Source organism: Myripristis murdjan, chromosome 24 (assembly GCF_902150065.1).
Source record: "Myripristis murdjan chromosome 24, fMyrMur1.1, whole genome shotgun sequence".
Taxonomy (NCBI): Eukaryota; Metazoa; Chordata; class Actinopteri; order Holocentriformes; family Holocentridae; genus Myripristis; species Myripristis murdjan.
The window spans coordinates 18,706,022-18,725,359 of record NC_044003.1 but is presented as its reverse complement, the minus strand read 5'-3'; the positions used below and the strand labels follow the sequence as shown (position 1 = coordinate 18,725,359).

Sequence of the window (19,338 nt, the reverse complement as noted above, 5' to 3'; positions counted from 1 at the left end):
ATTTTCCTCCGTTTTCTCGTGATAACGAGATAATTTTCCTCCGTTTTCTCGTGATAACGAGATAATTAAATCGAGATCTCGAGAAACTACGGAAGCCCTAAAGGGCCATACATAAATACATTTTATTTCCTCCGTTTTCTCGTGATAAGAGATAATTCCTCCGTTTTCTCGTGATAACGAGATAATTTTCCTCCGTTTTCCCGTGATAACGAGATAATTGTCCTCCGTTTTCTCGTGATAACGAGATAATTCCTCCGTTTCTCGTGATAACGAGATAATTTCCTCCGTTTTCTCGTGATAACGAGATAATTCCTCCGTTTTCTCGTGATAACGAGATAATTTTCCTCCGTTTTCCCGTGATAACGAGATAAATTTCCTCCGTTTTCTCGTGATAACGAGATAATTTTCCTCCGATTTCCTCGTGATAACGAGATATTTTCCCTCCGTTTGAATGAATGAATGAAACGTGATAGGCCTGAGATTTCCATCATACGTGACATGTCATGCTGACTGACGTCTCCTTGGACACATAAAGCAGGGGTCACCAATCATGTGCCATGGAGGGCCGAGAGGCTGCAGGTTTTCATTCCAACCAAGACCTCCACCAGGTGATTTCACTGATCACCTGGAGCTAATCAGTGAAAGCCGAGAGGCTGCAGGTTTTCATTCCAACCAAGACCTCCACCAGGTGATTTCACTGATTAGCTCCAGGTGATCAGTGAAATCACCTGGTGGAGGTCTTGGTTGGAATGAAAACCTGCAGCCTCTCGGCCCTGCATGGCACGTGATTGGTGACCCCTGACATAAAGCATAAAGCTATTTCAGCCTGTGTCAGGCCTTGATTGAACAGATAAGTGATGCAGTGATCAATACTCTCCTGCTCCTCTGACATTGCTACACTGACTGATGTTTCCTGCAATAATTTAATAAGACAATCGCTTTGTTTTCTCGAGATCTTGATTTAATTATCTCGTTATCACGAGAAAACGGAGGAAAATTATCTCGTTATCACGAGAAAACGGAGGAAATTTATCTCGTTATCACGGGAAAACGGAGGAAAATTATCTCGTTATCACGGGAAAACGGAGGAAAATTATCTCGTTATCACGAGAAAACGGAGGAATTATCTCGTTATCACGAGAAAACGGAGGAAATAAAATATATTTATGGATGGCCCTTTAGGGCTTCCGTACTGGATGGCTTTGGGCTACGAAATTTTCACCTTTGAAAATTCATTTTTAAAAAATCCACGTGTAGAAAACAAAACAAATGTAAGCCTATCAAAAATAGAATAGCGTAATCATTTATTACTGGCTTCTTTTAGTTTTAGTATCTTATTTTATTGCAGAGCGGTTTTTATTTTCATATTTGGATCTAGTTCTACTGTTTATACTTGGCGCTGTATAAACAATCACACACAGTATAAAGGGATTTGGCAACATCGGAAACACGCTCGTAAATGGTTTTATTTTGAAAGCAGAGACCGGAAGTCGGTTTTCCTCGACAGGCCTGACTTTGACACTGAGGATGCTGATGATGTTTTATTTACACCATCGTTATGGCTAATCTCCACTAGCTAGCTGGGCAGCTTTCGTGCGCTGCTCCTGGCATAACATAACGTCAAAAATTCAATATTAGCCCGTCGCTGAAACAACAAGAGACGTCCAAAGAGACAGAATCACCTTTTTTTTTGCCAACCAGTCGCGATAAAGGTGAGGTGTGTCTGTAAGGTGTAACCTCGGAAGGCTAGTGACGTAGCTAACCTTAGCTTATCAAGTTATCGGTACCTTACGAGGATCGCAGCGTAGCAGAAATATCCGTGAAGTCGCCTAATAACAGCTACGCCGTTAGCATCATGAGATCCGCTAACACCACCAACAACCATGGTTAACGACGTATAAAAAGCGCCAAGTGGGTTTTCACACGTCGGTTTGAAAAACAAGTCCAGCTCCGTGTGGTGGTGGTGGTGGTGTGTCGTCTTGGTGGGGAGACATGAACACGTCGTTGGGCAGACACGGCTTGATAGGTCTTGCTATAGGAGCCACAGCTGGCCTGGGCTTGATAGCGTTCATCATCTACAAAGAAGTAGCAGGAGGAGAGGCCAGAGGCCTGCTGCTGGAGGCCCGGCCGCCCGCTCGCTGCACGGCCCTGCGGACCGACCGGCGCTGCTGCTGGACACCCTTGATGACCAAGGTGGGTCCTCCCTGCCGGCACACAGGCTGCGAGGCACGGCTGAGCCCAGTAACACGTGTGTGTGTGTGTGTGTGTGTGTGTGTGTGTGTGTGTGTGTGTGTGTGTGTGTGTGAGTGAGAGAGAGCAGGAGCAGGCAGGAAAGACAGTGGTTGTAAAGTCTGGCTGCGTGGTGTCTCCACGTGTGTGCCACGCGTGGAAGGGATAGTATTACATTTTTAAGAAATAAAGCACAAGCACCCACTTAAATGCAACTTAAATCCCCCAGGAATGTATTCTATGTGTATATATGTACACATACATATTTTTGACTTTTATGAATGCATTATTTGTTATAATCTTCCCATACAGAGTGGTGCAATAACATATATTTAATGCATTCCCACTGTATTTACCTCTACTGAGAATCTAAATCATGTATCAGTGTCATCTAAAATTTGGCATGCCATATAATCATAGTTTTGTGATTGAGAATTGTATATTGTTTTGGTTTTGTTTTCTTTATGTATGTTGGGAAAGTTGCACCTACTGTTCTACACTGCGGATTTGAGCATTTGAAAGTAAAAGTTCACTCCATGCCATTGAACAAAAACTTGTCATCACAACAATGTGCTGTGGTGCAAAATGCCACACTAAGTATCTCAGGACTGTATTGCGGTTTCAGTTTTACAGTTTGCAGGTATGTCAGGGTGACAAAATAACCTAACTAGGAAAAGTTGAACCTTTATATTTTTATACTATTAAGGAAGAATCTCATAGCCTATCCTAAATTTGTGTGCCATTGATAGTAGGGTGACTTAATTTGAATTTCAACTTAACTGACCCATTTTAGAACTATTATTTAGTGAACTGTGTTCAGTGAGATCGTTTGTAATTGTCTGTTCACCTGAACCTACCATCAGTGAAGAATTTGATTAACATTAACCTGATGGTGACCAGTTGCTGAATTGTTAACATTACCTCATTATAATTTGTAGTACCTATGTGGATGCCAGCTGTCTGCTCCTCTTTCTGTCTACACTCTGTGGTGTCTGGCTGATTGTCAGTTTTACATGAGACTGCAATTATTGAGTCCTCTAGTAGCACTTTGTAATCTTGATGTTAAAATGCAAATGAGTATGTATAGCATAAGTTTCCCATCTCTTGCCTCCTTCAGAGGCGGAGGCCCAGCAGCAGGCGCTGGCAGCGGTGGAGGCCGTGGTGCAGGGTCTCTCTCCGGAGCAGCAGCTGGAGCTCAGGAACCAGCTGGACCAGGTGCTGAACTGCGTGGCCTCGCTGCGCTCTGAGGTGGCCGAGCTGAGGGGCGGCCTGCAGGACATCGCCCTGCAGATCATCCAGGATGTCAAGTGAGTGGCGGCAGGCGTGCTGAGGTGGAGACGGTCCTCCCGCCAGAAGGATACGGTTCAAGCCCCTACACCAGCTAGCATGTGCCCTGCTGAAGTGATAGTGAATAGTGATTTTTATTTATGTTGAATGTGAATAGATTCAGCAGGGATGTTCTATTCACTTGTCCCCCTCCACACAGTCTGCTGTTACTATTTCAGTGTTGTGCACAAAGTCATGTAATTGGTAAATTTACCATCATCTGGCTAATGGCTGATGTCAGTTTGCCACCCTGGACTTTCATTGCACACCCAACTTTTTGTCATCAGATCATTTGAGTTGTTACAGCATCCACAAACAGTAATCCTTGAAATTGTACTAACTTTCCTCTTGGATGTTGGTGTTGTTTGATTTGTCCTTGTCTCTCCTCCATGTTTAGAAAGGGTGTGGAAGACAGCCAGCGAGCTCGCCGGCGGCGCCACGTCATGCACAGGGAGCGCACCGATTCAATGAGCTCTAGCTCTGTCTACTTCACTGCCAGCCAGGGAGCCAGCAGTCCGAATGATGGGGAGACCAGTGAGGGGGGGTATGTGATGCGATGGAGTGGGGAGTGGGGGGTGGTGTTTTAAAAGACAAAGGTCATGACTCAGATGCAATGCCATAACAACAGCAGTACAAAAAATAGTGTTTGGGAGGACGAGAGGTCAGTTTTCTCAGTTTATCTCCACAAGCAGTAACTGCTCTTTAGCTTTGCATGGCAGATTAGATGGCACAGTTTCTTCCTTTGTTGGGAGAAGAATATGCAAAGAGGCCTTGAGTTATGTGCTGTGAGTCCATAGCACTCTAACACTGTGGAGGATCACGTCAAGCTGGGATGTTGGTTAGATCAGTGTCAGCCGGCCTCATCAGCTAATCTGTGATCATTCTTGAACCAGTTAGCAGGTGTTTGAAACTGTGCCTTGTGGGGGCTTATATGATTTGTCAACTGGTTATATTTAATGTTTACTGAAATGAGGGGGCCATCTCTCATGGGAAAAATAAGTATGACAGCAGATAAAACAAACAAAACAGCGTATAGCAGCATACTGTTTATTATAAATTTAGCTGTTCAGATTTATCCCCATCATGTCATGTAGGGATCTTTTTATATCATTTTTATATGTATGTGTGTGTATTTGTGTATTTGTGTGTTCCAGGTACTCAACGGCTTACGCTGAATCTGACTACACAGACCGTGAGACTGACAGGGAGGAGGGTGACCGGGAGCCTGAGCAGGAGTCTGAGGAGGAGGAGGAGGAAGATAAGAGCTGTGCCACCGTCCTTACCCTGCGCCAAGAAGACTCCCAAGAAGAGGAGGTGGATGAAGAAGACAGAGTGGAGGAAGAGGAGGAAGAGGAGCAGGAGGGGATGACGAGGCTGGAGGTGGTGACTGAAGTTCCCAGCGGGGAGCTTGCCCTGCTGCTGGCTCAGACTGACATCCTCCACACGGGCGATGCCAGTTTGAAAGCAGAGGGCTTCCGTCTGCTGCTCGCCAACAAAGCACAGGTGAGCGACAGGAGTCCACCTGTAAATACTGAGGTGGCGTTTTGACGGAACTTTTTTTATTGCTATGTAATAGCATTTTGCCCATAGAAATGTGATACATATGAGTTTCCACTGGAAAATGAAACGTCTAGCATTTGAAGTTTGTAGTTTTGTGTTGTTGCCTCTAGATGTCAGTGATGAGCCCTTAGAGTTCAAAACTAAGGAAATGTCTGTAGAGTAAGGTCAGCATTGTTACACATGAACAAAAAGTTTTTTCAGTGATTAGTCTTCAGTTACTTCAGTTTTCCTTGTTGTTGCTTAAAGTAACATTGTTTCACAGTTTAAAGGCTTTTTGGTGTTCCATTAAAACACATGGTACTGATGGTTAGATATCTAAAATAATATGTAATTTGCAATATTTTATTTATGCCAGTTCTGAAATAGTTGTGATTACTGAAAGTATTATTTTGATAAATAAGTATTAGGTTACAAGAAATGCATAATACATAACAATAACTGAAAATGTAGTCTCCATTTTATGAAAATGTGTATATTACCTTATTTCTTTTTAACAACTGTCTAACTGCAGATTTCTTACAGGTGACCAAAGGATTATGTTTTTTGTGTGAAAAGCTGGGGGACAAATTCAGAATGAGACATTTTAGTTTGATTTGTCTAAAGTGTGCTTTGTGCATTGTAGTGTGTTTCACATTTTGGAATGTGAATGTAACCCAACTCCTGACATCTTTTTCTGTTGCCACAACATCAGTATGGAGACAGCAGGGAGTTTCTGTGGCGACTGGCACGGGCGTACCGCGATATGTATGAGTCCACAAACGACAAGCAAGAAAAGAGGTCTTATGCAGAACAGGGTAATATACACACACTAACATACACACACAGCTTCAAGAATTCAAATGATTGTGAAACTCATTTTAACCAAAAAAAAAAAAAAAAAAAAGTCACTGAAATATGTGTCAAATTATGAGTTTGTACTCCAGACTAAAATAAATGGCTGGCTGGAATTTGTACCATGTAACATGGAAAAGTAACTGATATTACTCTTCCAGACTGGATACAATCACCAGGCCTTCCTTGGTAATGCTAAAATAGTGCAGAGAAAAAGTGAGACTAAATCCTTTTTTGTTTAAGTGGTCGCTTTGAACTTGGAGCTTCTGTTGCAGGTCGCGAGGAGGCGGAGATTGCCCTGAGGAAGAACGGCCTGAATGCTGAATGCCACAAATGGTAAGCTAGTGAAGACAACACAAGCAACAGATATCTTTTAAACTGCAACTCTATAACTGTTGCTGCTTTAATGTGTGGCCATTTGTCTGATTTTTATTTATTTATTCATTTATCTTTAATCTTTTTTGGGGGGCGTGGTCAAGGTTTGCTGTGCTCACAGGGCTCGCGTCACAGTATGAGAGCATGCATGGCAAACTGAAGAGCAGCCACATACTGAAGGTAACTTTTACATGAACATTGTTGGAACATAGCAGAGTGCATCACTGCAGTAACATCACCACCACCACCTGCAACACATAGTGAAGAGTTTAGACAAAATCTGAATGTTTCAGTATTGAAATCCTTGTTAGAGGCTTCATTAAATGTTAGAGACTTGAGTGTTGAGTTTGATTCACCTCTTTCCAACCACGCAGGAGCATTTAGACCGAGCAATCGCCCTCAGAGATGATGACCCGCTGTGTTTTTACCTGCTGGGGCGATGGTGCTATGAGGTGAGCCAAAGACCCATTCACTGAACATTTACACATTATTTTCTAAACCCTCCCAAACTGAATTTTGCTGACTGGCTCAAGATGTCATCTTGCTCTTCAGTGTTGCACACATAGTTGGACTTTGACCCCATTCTGGCAGATTTTCCAGTTTGAACTGTATTGTTGCTGGTGTCTTGGAGGAATAGTAAAATTATTTCCTAGTGCAAAATGGCCAAAGTGAAAGTGATCCGTGTTGTTGAGATCTTACTGGGGTCTTTGGGTTTTTGTGCCAACTGTTGTTCTTGTGTATCTACAGGTCGCCAACCTTGGCTGGCTGGAGAAGAAGGCAGCGGCTGCTCTGTACGAACAGCCACCTGCTTCCAGTCTCCATGACGCTCTCGAGAACTTCCTCAAGGTATTGAGCCACAGATTTTGGCTGTTTTCCCTCATCTCTTGCATGTTGGCTATGAAAAGTTCAGTTCTATAATGTTAAAGACTACCAGAACAATTCTACAGCACGGACATCTTATTGTGAAATAAAATGTTATCTCTATTGGCCTTTATCTGTCAAGAGAAATGTGACCCTGGTTCTTTACTTGACACTGTCTGTCTTCCGTTAACGTCCAGGCGGAGGAACTCAGTCCAGGTTTTTCCAAGACCGTGAGACTTTACATCGCCAAGGTAAATAATCATAATCACTGAGCACACAAAGTTGAAGGTGCAGTTTGTCCTGGTGTGTCTTGGTGTTGGCAGCTGACAAACACAATAGCGTAGGTCTTCAAAGGTGTTCACAAAACAAGGACAGGCACTCATTTGACGGTAGATCTACATGGCTGTGTGTGTATACGTCCATCAGTCAGAATGTCACAATTTGCTTTCACGTAGCATGGTAGATAATGAGTTGTAAGTTGTCACCCTGGCTAATAATACATTTGGATAAATATGACCTGTTGGAGTTTAACAGCCACAGCTGATGTTCCAGTTTTCCCTTCATCAGCTCTTCACAGCCAGCACTTCATCAGTGTGGTTCACTGATTTTAAATACTAATGCTGATTGTCATGTTGGTGCTGGTTGGCCTCTAGTGTCACAAGGAGCTGGGAAACATCTCTGAAGCGAGAAACTGGACTGCGCTGGCGCTGAAGATGCCCACAACTGCTAATGATGTAAGCCCATGCATATTCTCTTTGCTTCATCTGATACTGGTTAGGGCTGTGAGCTTCATAAACCCTGTCCTTTAATATTTATTTGAGCACTGTGATTGCTTCCTGAATTATAACACGACTGCATTATGTGTTTTTCACACTACGCTGCACACCACTAGATGACTTCGAACTTAGAATAGTCAATAATGTGATTTTAATTTTTAAAAAGTGCCTCTTAAGTGCTGGTGCATTGTTACTAATGTCAGTACTCTGTCTCTGGTCCTTTTTATTTCAAGGATGACACAACCTCTAACCTGGAGGTTCAGCTCAGGGTCTTAACTGACAAAGCAAATGACCAGCTGTTTTCCACTGGGGACCAGTAGCTGGAGCTGGAGCCACTGGTTGGCTGGCTCAGCTGCCAGTCAGTGATCGTCCAGTCAGATGTGCTCCACAATCAAGGCACACAAAGCTCCCCTCCCTTCAGTTTGTGGTCATAATGGATATTTTTCTGTCATACTGTCACTGTGAAATGAAATGAAGTGTGAAATGAAGTTTTTGAAGTATATTTATTTATTGCCATCTCTAATATGGCTTAATTGAGATCAGTACCACTGAGAGATACATTTATTGTTGACCTTAATTTCTAACTATTTATTGTTTGCCTTTAATTTCAAATCAACATTTTAACATTCTACACCAGATTTTGTTGTGCAGCACTGTCTCATTAATCCAGCAGGCATTCCACAGAGCAGAGTTTTGAGTTTACCAGCTACTTTTTTTTTTTTTTTTTTTAACCAGCTACAACATTTTCCAAAGTAAGGGGTTCCAACATGGGGACCTGGTCCCAAGGACTACAAAGACTGTATAGTGTGTGTGTGTGTGTGTTTGTGTATGATATGGGGTCAGGGAGCCTTTAAATGTGACATAGAAGTAAGATATTTGCAAGAGACAGACAACTCAGGATAAAATGAGAGGTGTATTTTTTCTAAGTAGGAAAGTAAATGATCTTAAATGTTCATTTCACTGACAGTGGTGGAAATGACAAGCAGCTTAGGCTTTTAATGGAGTCGGATGTGGGTAGAGTTCCACAACATGTCCAAAAAGTATGGGAAATTGTTTTTATAATTTCTAGGTCTGGAAAGAGTTTAGAAAAATGATTACCCCAAGTTTGGAAAAAGTCTGGAAGTTATGGGCCGCATATGAAATTGCATAACCCTGACAGACTGCATGTAGGTCAGACAGAGATGTATTTGTAGTCAAAGATGTGAAATGATGAGATGAACCTGGAGTGAATCAGGAGTAATTTAGAATATTGAAGGATAATTCAGGACATGTTGCACCAGACTCATCAAATGAGGCTTTTGAACAGTTGCTCTGATTGTGCAGCCTTCCCTGTTTCAATACTGAACTTAACTATGACGGGTCCATTGCTGTTGCTCTTGACCAATGTATCCCGTCTCAGTACATTATTCAGCAGATGATTCTCCCATAACTGTAGATGTAGTGATTCACAGTAGCACCTTGTGTTTTGGTTGATTAAAATACCAGTCTTAAAGTTGATTTGTCTTTTTTGCAAATTAGCTATTCATTTTTCAAATGGTTTGCGTAGTTCAAGGCACAAATTAGCCTCCAGCCATGTGATACATTGACAAAATGCATGGTGTTACTCTTTGCAGTTTTACCCTTAAAAAACAAAACAAAAAACAAATCACCCTAATATCCCTCTACCTTGTTCCTTTGAGTGTGTTTGCTGCCTTTGATCTTCTTCAGAAACTGTTTACATTCCTTTCTAATCTTTTCATTAAAGGGAAGATGCAGTATGGGAGACAATACTATGTTTAACACTTCTTTGATGGCACTTTGGTTTTGTATACTGTTCATTTTTAAGTCTTTGCTTTGAGATTATAGTAGGTTCTTTTTACAGCCTTTAAGTGGAAGTTGTATTCAGTGTTGTGAGAGACATCTGTCATTTCCTAAATGTACAGATCCCATGTGGAATAAAAAGAAAAAAACACTTACTATGTTGATTGCATTCAATAAAATCCCTTTTTCTATTCATGAATTTCTTGTAGACTCTTGTGCAATATTACTTCGAATTAAAATGTGTGTTTAGCACCTGTTCCAGTAGAAATGACTGTCTGAATGAGAACTTATTTAGTACATTAACACAACTTGAACCCAGATTACCCAGAGGAATCAAATTATTCCAATGATAAAACAAATTTATTGTAAAGCTTATATACAGAAAGAATAATGCTGTTAAGGACAAACACGAGGAAGACCGTAGAGTGGCACGGCAACAGGTGAGAGCATCCCTTTCCATCAACTTTCCAATTACATTAGAGCACATTAACCCAGTGGGAATGCCGTACTTGTGAAATAATTTTATGCCACTTGTTACATCAGCAGTTTCAGCATAAACAAACAAGTGATGATAATAATGATGCCAGACAGCCCAAAAAGAAACAACTTAACACATACAACAAGACAAATCAAATGAGAAATTATATTAAAACTTACTGCAAAATTAATATTTTTCTTGTGACCACTCGATGGGGGAAACTGCCCAGTTTTCAGACACGTAAACGAAACAAAACAGCTCCAAAAGCCTCAGCCTTCGCCCTTGGCCGTATTTTTACATTGTCAGTTCTGCTTTACTCAGCGACGAGCCAACTCAAAATCATACACAACCCAAACTCAGTGGCCTTCCCGTCTTGTTTTACCAATAATCTAAGGTATTACATGAAGGCAGTGTTGTGGCTGAATATCACATGAGGATCATTGTAGTCCCACAGTCAAAGGGCACGACAGTCCACATCTCTCTCATTGCTGTTTCCTGTGGCGGCGCCCGCTCAGTCCTTGGCGTCACCCACTCCGTCTGCATTGATGGCGAACATGGCTTCGGCCTCCGGTAGGCAGGGCGAGTCGTAGATTTTGCATATCCTCGTCTCTCCTCGGCCCTTCCTCAGGTACAGACTGGAATGAGATGCAAAATGTTACTCCTGAAGCTGTGAAGGAAGAACGCCTCCTCAGATACTCTTGCATTGTTAGATATTATTTAACCATGTTCAGTGCAGGGCATGTTATTTTATAAAGTTTTATATGTTTAATTGGTGGATACGGGGACTTGTGTGTGGTTCCTATAGTTACTTTCAGCACCCACAGAAGGGCCGTGAACTCCTCAATCAAATGAAGGCGAGTGGAGATTCATGTAGGCAGAGAAGTAAATCGCACACTAATTGAAACAGCAAAAAAAGCTGATAGCTACTCTGGGTCTGAACAAAGTGGAAGTTGAGTAAATAAACCATCAGCTGCTCTTCAGGATGGCAGTAATACACAAGATTTAGCAAAGATTGTCCATCCCACCCCAGAGGTAAATCCTTGTCGGTTGGCAATCAAAAAACATCTAATGCCTTTATTCAGCCACAGGAGCAAACTTGTTGCAATTAAATAATTTGTATAATTCAAGAATTCACAATTCTGAAGAACTGACACCAAAATCTGACATTCACCACTGATGGTTTGGATAGCTGAAAAACATTCTGCTCTCAAACTCTCAAACTGCTTTGTAGCTCTGAAGGAACACCGCTCCACCTCACTCACCGTGTAGTGGAGGCGTGGGCCAGGATGTTGCCACCGATTGGCTTCTTGGGATCTGCAGAGAACATGGCCGCCCCGTCCACCTGGGCCACACTGATTGGTGATCACCACGGCAACGCCAAACTATGTCAAAGATTGAGAGGAGTCAAACAAAAAGATCATTGCATTGCACACTGCAGACTGCTGGGGTGCTTACACACATACACTGTTTGTGTAGTGGTTTTCTTCTGACACTCGTCTCCTGTACGCACACTAACATCAGACCTCTCCTTTCCTGATTAGAACCCAGTTTCTATATGTGGGTTTGAAGTATGAAGTTCATTTTGTAGTTATTATGGCCAAATGATGAACGCAGGAAGTTGTTGAGGTGATTGGAGCTTCTAAGTGTCTTGAATGCATTTACAGCAGCACTTCTTCCTCTTTCTGAATACAACCTGATCGCCCACAGACGGCAGTGCCAGATGTAAAGCAGATGTTAGACTGCTGATAAACCAGTAACTTCTAAGAGTCTAGGTGGTTGACAAACTGTGTGCAGGTGAGTTTTGTCACTCACCTCATCTGCCAGTCTCAGCAGCATGCGAAGGAAGCGGCCCAGATGTCCTTGTCTGGCCGAGAGCTCCCCTCTTCCGGAGTAGTCTGTCCTGTACAGCGCTGTGGCACTGTCCACTATCAGTAGAGCGTACCTACCACAAACACCGTACATGTGACTTTTCTTTCTACAATTAATGATGAACATTTGATTTTCTCTGGATGAACAATACAAAATTTGAATTAAAAAAAAAATGAAAAGATTCCTTTTTTAAAAAAATATATAAATCACATAAATAATACAAAAACACAAGGACGGGTCATCCTCAATCTCCAGGTGCTTCAGGCTTAATATTTTTGTGCTCTTACTATATTTTTCTTTACATTTTTTATGAAGCCTTGGGTGCACATTTTACATTAGAATACTTTTTTTGTCCACAGAGAGACAGTGAACCCGTGGAGTGTGTGGAGGTGAGTGCGACCGACCTGGACTCAGCCATCATGGCGGAGGCTTGGTACAGCAGCTGTGTCTGGTGGTCCGTGTTGAAGGCTCGGGCGTAGGCCACATTGTCCAGAACATCGCTCCCTACAAGCCCATACCTTGTGACAGACAGATGGGGTTCAAACGCACTGATATACATGAAATACACAGAAAAGTTCCCATTCCCAAATTCAGTACTCTGTGGCATGTCCGGCTTCTTGGCTGGATTTGAAGACGGTAGATAGATAATATCAATCTGGTGGCAGATGGATATCATACTGGTTTCCACAACAGTATGACAATAAGTGAAAATGACAGAGGTTCTTCATCATCTACAGAAAATGGGTTTGTGTATTAGGATTGAATGTGGCTTTCCATATCCTCCCTTGTGCAATCCTTCCAACTTCTCAAAGACGTGGAAAAGTGTAAAATTCTTTCTTTCCAGCCTTTTTCCAACAAATCCATAAAGTTAAATGGGCAACTTTATGGATGTGTTGGAGAATTGTAACCATAGCTATAAAGGACAGTTCTCACATGGTCCCTGCTAATTCTTGCAACATTTCCGTAAAACCTCAGTGTTGCAAAGCTGAACAGGTAATGTGCCGACTCACCTCTCAGCTACGGCCAGAAGCCTCTCTGGTCTGAAGGTGCCCTCTGTGTCGATGTACATGGCTTTACCTTCTCCTCCACCCTGATCGATGGGCAGCTGTGGAGACACAAGGAAACCAAATCATTAGAGGTGTTTATTTTCATTTTTACGCCTTTGTTCATAAAAATGCTGCCAAAATCAGTGACAATTGGTGATTTTTAAATAGCTGAAACAAGCAGTCAAAGTGTTAGCCTATGCGCGATCATGTGCAGCCTACATTATCAGATCCTGTGGCATCAGTGAAGTGAGCTGATGCCAAGCACTTACATAACTACACTGTTATCCGTGCATCGCCAGGCAATACCATTACTTTCAGGGTGAGCAGGAAAATTAACAGTAAACACAACACCAATACTGATAAATGTAGACTGAAGTTTCTTTTTATTCTTAACTCTACCACGTGTTTTGGCAGTGTACCAAAGATCATGACTTTTTCTACATTTTCTAAAACTGTGGCTTTTGCTGATAAAGCTGCATCCAGGGTTCAGGAAGGCTAACTTCTTGCCTTTAATACCTTCTCAGGGAGCTCTTTCTTGCATCCTCATGTATGAATTATGACTACAGCTGTACAGCAGAGTCAACTGAATCAAATCCCATTTCACAACTTAAACTGAGAGCCAGTAAGGCTTTCTCAGCATCAAAACTCCTAAATGAATCCTCTCTGTCAAGCTGCTTTGGACTGTACCTGACAGGTGACAGCGAGGGTGTGGCACAACTGTGTCTTTCCTGTCCGAAATTCTCCAAACATCTCTGTGATGGAGCCCGTCTCAATCCCACCTGGAGGAGAAAGAGGAAACACAAGTCAGATCATCCATGAAATAAAAATGGCTCATAATAGGTGGAAGATGTGGAAGAAAGCATCAATTTACTCCATTCTCTTGTTACTTTTGGACAATAATTGTATTTTAAAGCTCATCTTTTAAACAACCAAGGCAAGAAACAATGTTTTGTCTAGTGGCTGGTACATCTCACATTTTGCCTGTCAGCTGAATTTTTAGTGTAAATATAATATTGGATCAATGGCTGGGTTTCTGCAAAAGTGGCTGACTGGGTGACAAAATGTATTAACCACAGAATTAATAGTGATATGTCCTGTGGCTGGTGGTAAGTTCCTACACTGTGAACCACACTAGGGTCTCATGCAGACACATGAGATGTACGGACCCTGCAGAAGCTTGTCCAGCTCCTTGGAGCCTGTGGAGATCTGGATGATCTCAGCTCTCCTCTGGTGGAACTCGGTAGCTGTGGTGAAGCCCATGGGCACCAGTTTGGCAGCTTCAGTCTGAGGGACAAACACAAAGATGTTGTAGAGTGGGCATCAGCAGTATTCAAATGCCACAAAAGAGACGCTTATAGGCCCATACCAGTGATGCTGAAAGTTTGGCTCATTTATTCCAGTTCAGCCACAGTTTACATTGCAACAAAACATTTCGCAATTCATGTGAGGGTACTGTGAATTTCACAACATATAATAAAAATCTCTTTATTTTCAAATATGAATTTTTGGTTGTAACACCCATCTCATAATGTTCTGCAAGTCTGTTCTTGCACTAATAGTATGTACACAACTAATTATAATCACATTTTCAAAAAACAGTACAGCTTTTTTTTTTTTTTTTAAATCGGCATAATCAGCTTTTTTCGTATTTATTAATCTGCTGAAAGTGTTATCTTGGGGCCAATTTCTCTATGAAAGTGGCCTGAGAGACACATAAACAGCACTCTGGACATATAGAATATTTCTCCACCATATTAACTCATATTCACTCAGTTTTTCACTCATATTTATAAATATTGGTACTGCAGTGATTAATTTAAGTCTGGATCAAGTCTGACAGTTCCTGAATTCCCAGTACCGGGCGTCAGGTTCTGTCGACGGTCTTGGTCTCATGGTTTCACACTAACTCTGAACCTCGGTCGGAGCGTGTGTTCTTCAGGTTAGGTTATTTTCCACTGCTGTTTAAACTGTTAATACTTTTGTTTAAATTGTTCATATTTCTATCTTTTTATAATCCTTGTTTATAGTGTTTATATTGCTTACTGCTATTTATCATGTGTATACTGTATATTTCTTCTAAATTTGCACACTGACCTACCTCTATGCACATTTTATACACCCATGCGCACGGTTTTTTTCTGTTTTTTTTTGTTGCACATTGCTTTTTGCACACTGGTTTGTACTTAGGTTATTCTGTTGTACTCAGATCTTATTCTGTTGTACTTAGATCTTATTCTTTATTTTTCTTTTTTTTTTTATTTACTTAATCTGTAATGTGTGGATACTGCTGAAAAAATGTGAATTTCCTGCGAGATGAATAAAGTATCTATCTATCTATCTATCTATCTATCTATCAGTGATAAAAATAACAAATAACCTTATCTGTCAGACTCTTAAGAGTCTAAGAGTCAGGATTCAAAAATCTCCACTAAATGCACACTTAAAACAAAAATGTTTTACCAATATGAAATATCCACATGCCCAATTTTGTTCTACCAATTTTAAATATCATCATGTCTTATTACCTTTAAAGACTTTAGTGCTGAACAATTAATTGAAACATTATCAAAATATGACCAAGTGCAATGTCCAAATTGCAGAAGCTGCCATTTTTTGCTGACAGGTAAAATGTGTGAAAAAACATTGTTGTAAATGAAATATTAAAGTGCTACAGAGACGCTCTGGCCCGCAAATTACATTTTCCAGATATAAGAAAACATGTTTGTTTAGTGCAGACCCCAGAAAAAAAATAGCATCTTAATAGCTTTTCCAGTGAAAATCAAACTTGTGATGCAAAAATTATCATTCCTACTAAAATCATAAATCACACCACAATCACTTTGTCTGTAAAGTTAATCAGAATATGATTTTTTCCCATTTTGAGCCCTAATGGTCACATGACTAGTGAAAGGGTTACCTGCTATATCTTTTACCTTTCATTTAATCAAAAGCATTTCGTGTGCTGGGTGCCTGGAGTCTCTTACCAGAATCTTATCAGCTTTGGCCTCACTGATCCCTTTGATGTTGAGCAGCTCCTTTTTGGGCGCGTAGGCCACCGCCTCAATGGTGTGAAAGCCTGCATCCTCCAGCTTCTTGATGTCACTGGCGCTGATGCCACTTTGCTGCATGGGGATACAGCAGACTGAGTTATACTGTTGCAGTGAGATGTCACTAAACATTTAACTTGATCAAATGTGCAAATATGCATTGTAGCCCTTTTGTGTTGTGACAACAATTTTATTTGCTCAAGATGTTATGAAATCTTCAGTAAGCCTCCATGGGCACCACTCTTGCCTTCTTGTAGTTAAGTGTGCAAAGAATCAAATCAGTGATAACCAAACACCACGGAGATTTGGTACAGAGACCAAATGAAAACTGATGACCTGAGTAGCCTTACTGAATGTGGAAACTTGTACTGAAGCTATGCATATTAAGTATCAGAATGACAATGACACCCTAATGACCTGACCTTATTTTTATTGCTGTTTTGTTATACGCTGGTGGTAATACAGTATTTCATTTTTTCCCCAACTGTAGCAGCAAGAAGTACGATGTCATCTTTTCTCATACACAGCAAAGGAAACATGCAACAGGAGCAATCTGGTGTAAGACAGGCTGTGTGTGTGTGTGTGTGTGTGTGTGTGTGTGTGTGTGTGTCCTGGATGCATACCTCCAGTCTGCTAAGAGGCTGTGGGCCAAAGTTTTCTTCCTCCTCTACCTCAGCCTCCACCCTGGCCTCACTTCTCATCGCCATGATCTGTGGACAAAATGACATGTCTTAACATTAGAGAGCAAGAGAAAGAGCTTTGTAGGAGCCAACTTTGTGTGAGTGTAGTTTACAGAACATTAAAGTTGTGTTCACTGTCGTAGCAAGATGTGAGATGTAAAATGACAAACTAGAATAAACAGGATCTAGGCGGCCAAAACGAACCGGGGTCGAATCCCACCGAGACTCAGTAACGGTACCGCTAGCTTACTTAGCATTAGCGTTGTTGTCAAATTAGCTCGCTACAGCTCATTTAGCTCACTGGCAACGTTATCTGATCAAATACAGCCGTCTGACGGATTGATTTTTCGTTGCACACCTGTCTTCTGTTGAAAAAAAAGTTAAAATGTCACATTAGCAGGGCTACCTTTCACGCTCTCGTCTACTTCAGCGTTAGGAGGTTCTGTTTAGTAACCAAAGCTCCCGCGCGCACTGTACGTGTGGTACGTGATGACGCTATACGTGATGATGTAAGTCTTCCACGGCCTTACTAATTGGTCAACATCCAAAAGACGCACAACAACAACAACAAGCTGCGTTTTAATGATTTGCCCTCAAAGTGGAAGTTTGCCAGTAGATTTTTTATTTTGAAGGATGTAACTGGAAGTCCCTTAGCTAGCATAATTATTTGTAATTTAAAACCTCTGTGAAAGGAAGACATTTGATGGCGTGAATATAGTAGAGACATTGACACAGACATTACAAAACCTTTCAGACTTTATTTCGTGTGCAGCCCTTTAATGCATAAATCAAACTCTTAGTGCCTTTTTGCAATAAGTTTTCTTTCCCCATGCAGTGCCTCTTTGTCATAAATGCAACATTGCAAACATGTCTGCATATATAGAGAGGATAATTATATACAAAATAAATACAAAATATACAAAATGAAACATCTAGGTTGAAACCGGCTGCAAAATTGTGTGGTCTACAAATTTTGATGCTGTCAGATAGTCAGATAGGAAAACTGTGGCATTAAATAATAAACACTAAACGTTAAACAATAAACAATAAACTCATAAACAATAATAATATACTATGGAGTTTGGATTATTATGAGAATGCGTCAAAGTTTAACTATATGTTACTGTGTATTGTGTGAGTATAGTATAGACCTCTATCACTGCATCATTGCTGTTTCCGTATATTTATGCTTCTGTCTTTGGTAGCCTATGCCTTTGAATGATGGATTCCCATGTGAGGTTCAGTGGTCTCTGTACCAGGTTAATGTATGTCCTCTCTGTCTGCGCACATCAGTGTCACCCAAACAGATCTCTCAGTCAGCAGTCACCACAAACGGAAACTAAAAGTTATTCCACTGCCCACTACGCATTGTTATCACATCGACACCTTCCTAAAATAATCGCCTAAGTCATTTTTTCCAGGTTTTTCAGAGACACAGAAAAATTCACGAAAAAATTAACTATGATATTATTGATAATTTCACTCAAAATTTATATAAAAAAAAATGACTACTGACATACTAAAAACAATGTCAGTCAATTATGTAACATAACAGAAATAAATGACTTAGGCAAATTTCTGAACATGCCTTTGTTGACTTAGGCAATTGTAATATGTTATATGCCAAGTTATACTAAACCTCATCACTTACCAATTGAGGATGAGCCCTGGATCATTGAAATACCTTCACTGGCAGAGAAAATTTTCTTTCTTCTTGATACCGCTGCCATCTTGAAATGCTTAAAATAGCCTGAAAAACGTTTTTTTTTTTTTTTTTTTTTTTTTTTTGCAAAAATAAAAACTACCAAAGTCACAGTTTTTGCACACAAGTGATTTAGGCAGTTATACTTCAGGGTAGAATGGCATCACCTGTTCTGATGCTGGTGATTTCACCAGAGGTGGCCAGCATCAAGAGGAGATGATTTAGGCAAAAAACTCATTTTGACAAAAAAAAAAAAAAACAACTTAGGCGATTATTTTAGGAAAGTGTCAAAACTAGACCCCTGTCATTTAAACATTTGTGATCATTAATTTGATGATAAATGATGATTTTAGATGTTGCAATATTAGATAATTTACAGTTTCCCATAGACTATAAAATACACATCCCATATAAATATAATACACCATCAAGAGTAACATGACATTCCTTTATTGATAAGGATAAATCAAAGCAGGTAAACATCAGCTCCTTCACACAGTGACTCTACATGATAGAAAGCACAGAATCAAAGCATATTATACAATACAGAAATAAAGACACCTTCAAAGGTCTGTATGTAATACACCCTGCATGTCTGCACACTGAAATAAATGCAGGGACAAATCCATACACAAAAAATGAACAGACAATGAATGGATGCAGTAGCAAACTTGTCTACACACAGTATACAGCACAAACGACATAAGAGGCCAAATCAGTTTAAATACAATTAAGCATTTTTTTTTTAATTCCTCTGC

General features: G+C 40.8%; 2 protein-coding genes across 2 annotated transcripts; one reads left to right on the top strand and one right to left on the bottom strand.

Annotated features, from left to right (window-relative positions):
• Positions 1 to 1,469: 1,469 nt before the first annotated feature.
• Positions 1,470 to 9,957, top strand: rmdn3 (regulator of microtubule dynamics 3). Its single transcript, XM_030046852.1, is given in 13 exon segments — positions 1,470 to 2,131; positions 2,134 to 2,193; positions 3,347 to 3,536; positions 3,953 to 4,099; positions 4,710 to 5,058; positions 5,807 to 5,909; positions 6,222 to 6,282; positions 6,426 to 6,501; positions 6,696 to 6,773; positions 7,069 to 7,167; positions 7,380 to 7,433; positions 7,836 to 7,916; positions 8,192 to 9,957. Coding segments are annotated over 13 exon segments (1,524 nt in total). The 5' UTR covers positions 1,470 to 1,992; the 3' UTR covers positions 8,279 to 9,957.
• A 139-nt stretch (positions 9,958 to 10,096) lies between these two features.
• LOC115355690 (DNA repair protein RAD51 homolog A-like) lies at positions 10,097 to 17,256 on the bottom strand. The gene is given in 11 exon segments (XM_030046540.1): positions 10,097 to 10,871; positions 11,499 to 11,588; positions 11,590 to 11,618; positions 12,049 to 12,178; positions 12,510 to 12,623; positions 13,116 to 13,210; positions 13,839 to 13,930; positions 14,318 to 14,435; positions 16,136 to 16,273; positions 16,822 to 16,908; positions 17,237 to 17,256. Coding segments are annotated over 10 exon segments (1,014 nt in total). The 5' UTR covers positions 16,906 to 16,908; positions 17,237 to 17,256; the 3' UTR covers positions 10,097 to 10,747.
• Positions 17,257 to 19,338: the final 2,082 nt, after the last annotated feature.